Raw genomic sequence first — 4952 nt, forward strand, 5'->3', positions numbered from 1 at the left:
AAGGGAAGCCATAATTCTCTGCTCAAATAAGCTTTCCTGAAATGTGAAAGGCAAGAAGGACAAAAGGATTTTGATAAGATTTGAAACATACCGGGAAAGAGGTAATGCCCTTTGAGATAACTATATGTGACTCTTAATTCCTATACAAAAAGAAAATTTGGATGACTCATTGGTCGAAAGAGTACTTAATACGCCCTAAATTCACGTGACTAGCATTCGACTACATGAGCTAATCAAATCTACACCTCGATCGCACATTTGACTCGACCTCGAAAACCATTTGAATTTTTTGATACATTTTCAAATTAATCATCAAGTGTTCTCAAATTTAAAACTATACATAAATAATTTCATAAGAAAAATAAATGTGTCAACCAACTTTGTTAGGAAATCAATGCAAGTATTCTTTGACGTAGAACAAAATGCATTAAATGTCACATAATAATTTATTTTACATTTGAGTTGCGGAGGATCTAGTGTAAATTTGATTTAAATCAACCTTATATACTTTCAATTCCATTCACAAGATAATTTAAAGAAAACCATTAAATCCCATTTCAATTGAATTTAATCATAAGAATCATCTAAACGTTTTCAAATCTTTTGTACCTTTATTGGGGAGTAATATACTATCACCAACACAATATCTAAGGCCAATAGGTGATTAACTTTGTGACAAACATCATAGAACCTACTTGCTCATGTTCAAGTCATCTCCGCGTACTATTGCACGAATTGACTCAACCCTAATAGGTAGAGTCGACGTATACACCGACAAGTGTAGTTTCAAGATGCCAATCAAAATTTATCTGAAGTCAATCTACATAAACATAATTAACTCCCAAAATATTTAAATATGTCAAAAACAAATTTATGGCCTAGTAGCTACTAATAGTAAATCATGGCGTTCATAACAAATCCAACTCATTTTGATAGAATCAAATGTAATTCTTTTTTACTCAAGTTATAAAAGCATATGTCAAATGAAGATTTAATACTTAAAATAATTAACTTTCAAATATTTGTCTCAAAGAGATGATATTTCTAAAGATCACTCAACTTTTGGAATATATATAGTAAAGTCATTGGATTTTGTATTGTATCAATAAAATTACTCAACTTAGACCTTTGAGATATCATTATTTATGAAATAGTCTTTTTTAATCCTTATTCTAATCCCTCTTCAAAAGGGTTAGTTGTTTTTTTTTTCCGCGAAACAAAACCCCTTTTATTATTGCATCAACGGAATACATAGTTTAAACATATCTTTCGCATCCTGGATGATCCAAATCGGTAAAATATTCTCCAAAGAGATTTCCTTCGACGTTCTGATAAAATCTTCACTCTCTTTCATCCCAATATCGTTCGCATCCTGGATGATCCAAATCGGTAAAATATTCTCCAAAGAGATTTCCTTCGACGATGTGATAAAATCTTCACTCTCTTTCATCCCTTACTGATAGGATATTCAAGAGCTTTCCCAATAGTAATTGCTTCAGCAGGCATGACTTCCCCAACACAAATCCTACAAGTCTCATCTACATTTTGTAAGTCTTTTTGCTAAATTACTATGGATGGGTAAAGAGTCAAGTACACATTTTCTTAAAAAGTGTTTAAGCTTTTTAACTCCCAACTTCCACGAGAAGTCCGAAAAGCATTTTGGAAAAGAGTGATAACTCACTTGAGATTTCGAGTTTGTCAATGTCTTACCGATCAAATCCTTTGCGAGGTAGTAACTTGACTTAACTTCATTGTTTCCTATTTTTGCATATTTCCATATTAACCTATCGTTAGAACCTGCAATACAAATTGGGATAGACAATATAACACTAACATCTTCTACTTCAAACAATGGATTTAGCTCTTGTATTTCCCATGAGTTCATGTTCTTATCAATTGAATCAAACACTACTAAATCTAAATTTCTATGCCCATGGATACTCTTAGGGATGAAGCCATTATTATTTGGTATCCGTGGGTCAATCCAAACATTAATATTTTTTCAATAAGAAATCCTCCATCTTAATATTTTAGTCAAACGTCCTTTCCATATCCAAGAACCTGAAGATGATGTTGAAGCTTTAAGAAAGGTTGAATTTGGAAAATATTTGATTTTTGAACTCTTGCTATTAGAAGTCGCAAAGCTTGCTTAGATAATAGAGCCATATTTAAAGTTTTTAGATCTCTAACTTGATCTAGGATCATAATCTATCCCATTTCTCATGATGTATCTTTTTTTTTCTCCTTTGTTTGTCCCACCAAAAATTTGAAAAAGGGGATGTAATTTTCTTACACAGACCATCAGGGATTTTTTTTTTCAAATTTCTCCTTAACGAGTTTGTATAATTTTTCACTCAACAGGTAAAACATTATCGATAAGAGGATTGCCCATCAGAAGTTGGGAGCAAGTCTCAACAACATACATATCAAAGCATCAATGGATCATCATCTGAAAGAAGAGATTGTTTGAAGAAGTCAGAAGAGAGACATTCTTCCAAATCTTTGGCTATATGGAAATGCCCTCCCAAGGTAATCTTAAGTGGAGATGATAGAAATTACCTTTATTTGAATAGCTTCTATACGCATTATTTTGATAACCCCATTAATTGTTGTTATCTGTAGTCCCAATTGAATGAGAAATGGTTAGTGGTTGCTGATAAAGAGAGTTAGAAGCCAGTAAGCAGGAGTATAGGAAAAGGTGGGTGATTGAGGCGGTTTTCCCTAACAAGTTTGCAGTTCCTCCAAAGTAAGTAATTTTTAGATTATTTTTTTTAATGTTTTGTTGCTTTCATTGTCTTAATTTTACTTGGTTTTAATCTGTGAGTATTTTTCTTTTTTTATTTAACAGTACTTATAACTTGTCTGACCTGGAACAAGGATATGATGATAGTCAAACTCCAGTAGTCAGAACCATTTCTATAGAAGAAGAAGAACCAACTCATGATCTGACAGTTCTTGTAGCCACAGCTGTAGCTGCTCTTCAAGAGCAGGGTAATCTGATTGATGCCAACTTATTGGTGAGGCTTCTCCTAAACTTGATAAATGAACGTGGCATGGCTACCAATGTTGTTTCTCTCAATGCTGCCCATGCAGGATCTGTAAAATCTGTGCCCTTGAAAATGACTAAGCCTAACATCAGAGAGAATAAGTCAATAACATATTCCACTTTAGAGCTTGATCTCAAAAATATCAAGAAACTCATTAGCAAATATGGAGTACCTTACAATGCAAGAGGAGAAATTTCTAAGTTGGTTTCCAGATATGGTCATACCACCTTGCAGCCTAAGTTGACTCTTTCACCAAATGTTGGGCCTTCCTCCTTGATGACTAGTCACAAGGATATCAACAATTACTGCAATTCCCTTATCAAGCAATGTGGAGAAAAAACTGAGTCGATGGTTAATGATGTCTTACAAAATCCAATTCCGTGCAGCTTGACACGTTGTATTTTCTTTAATAAACGTAAGGGATGCAATAAAGGCTTCTCTTGTAACTTCCTGCATGATATATCTGGTAAAAAGAGGTCTGGGAGGACATCAGAAGGTCGGGATTCAAAGAGACTGAAGTAAAGTGGGGAACATTAATATGGCATGACTCAAAGAGTTTTTTTAAAATACAGGGAACAAGTGACAAACGCAGTTGCACAACTATTTAAACAAAAGCACTCACTTATTGAGATGCAGACTTTTAAAACATTAGAATCATATTTTGGCTTGAAAAAAAAATTTCTTTAAATTTTGATGAAGCAGTGTTTTGCCTTTACAATATTTCTATTCCGATAAATCATTGCTTTTCTCTCTTAAATGCAGTTGTAGTATGGCATCGGCTATAGTCGTCCCCCACTTTAAAAACTAAAATGTCCAAGTTATGTACTTTTGGTATTCAATAATGAATTCAAGATGTTAATTTGAATTTTAATCTTATTCAACGGGAATCAATAAGGTATGGAAGCATTTGATAGAACAAAGTGTATTAAATTCTTTCAAGCCAGTGAAAATTGTACTAACGAATAATAACAATAATGAGATGAATACATTACCCTTAAATATAAGCTAGTAAGAGAGGGACGAACATGGCATCCTATAGTAGTACAAAAAGCATTCTAAAGTGTACCGTGAATGCTTTAATGTTTTGCTCTGTCTGGCCCAATTTTACTAGCCATAGTGCTTTTATATACATGTTTAAGAACTGAAATCATCTCTTCTCTTTGATAGTTTCATTTTCTATTACTTTCTCTTCCGAGTCCTAGAATTGGTAAGCCTTTTTAACGTTTTTTTTTCATCTGTTTTTTCTCTTCAATGTTTATCATTCAATCTCAAATTCAGTTCTTCAGTGTTATTTATTAGATTTTTTTTGGTAGGATTTTGTTCCCCTTCTTATTCTTCTCACTTCTATCCTTTTTTTTCTTTGGAAAGTTTACGTTATTGATAGTCACAATCTGTTGGGTATTTTGTTTCTGCCTCTTTTATTGTGCATTCTCTGCTTTTTGAGACGTTTTTTGTATAATTTTGTGATGAGATCTTGAGAAAATTCATGCGCCACTCTGATTAATGATTCTAAGCTCTTAACAAAATTCATTTGCATATGATAACTAATACAAGTGAGCATATATATATATATATATATATATATATATATATATATATATATTTATTTATTTATTTATTTATTTATTTATTGTTACTACAAAACACATGTTATTCCATTTTATTAGGCTCTTGCTAAAACTAACAGTTGTTAGTTTCTTTAATACAAAGTTTCTACAGTTTCATTTTATGTGAAAAAATAGAGTAAAGGATGAGCTTTAAAGTTGCAAATAAATAAACAAAAAGTATATGGAAAAAAGCACACTTATCATGATCTTCAGTTTCGTGGAATTACGTTTTTCATATTTAGAAATGTTTAAAATATGATATAATGTATCGTGGCTATTCCTATTATACTATAATTGC

General features: G+C 32.1%; 1 protein-coding gene across 1 annotated transcript; it reads left to right on the forward strand.

The window, feature by feature from the left end:
- Positions 1 to 2516: 2516 nt before the first annotated feature.
- LOC138342118 (zinc finger CCCH domain-containing protein 6-like) lies at positions 2517 to 3569 on the forward strand. Its single transcript, XM_069294306.1, has 3 exons — positions 2517 to 2529; positions 2665 to 2746; positions 2849 to 3569. The coding sequence occupies exons 1-3, from the start codon at positions 2517 to 2519 to the stop codon at positions 3567 to 3569; spliced, it is 816 nt and encodes a 271-aa protein (XP_069150407.1).
- Positions 3570 to 4952: the final 1383 nt, after the last annotated feature.

This window comes from Solanum lycopersicum, chromosome 2 (assembly GCF_036512215.1).
Source record: "Solanum lycopersicum chromosome 2, SLM_r2.1".
Taxonomy (NCBI): Eukaryota; Viridiplantae; Streptophyta; class Magnoliopsida; order Solanales; family Solanaceae; genus Solanum; species Solanum lycopersicum.

Excerpts from the sequence above, each read along its gene's own strand:
- LOC138342118 (XM_069294306.1), top strand. Across the intron at positions 2,747-2,848 it reads AAGTTTGCAGTTCCTCCAAA|TACTTATAACTTGTCTGACC; the intron begins GTAAGTAATTTT and ends TTTATTTAACAG.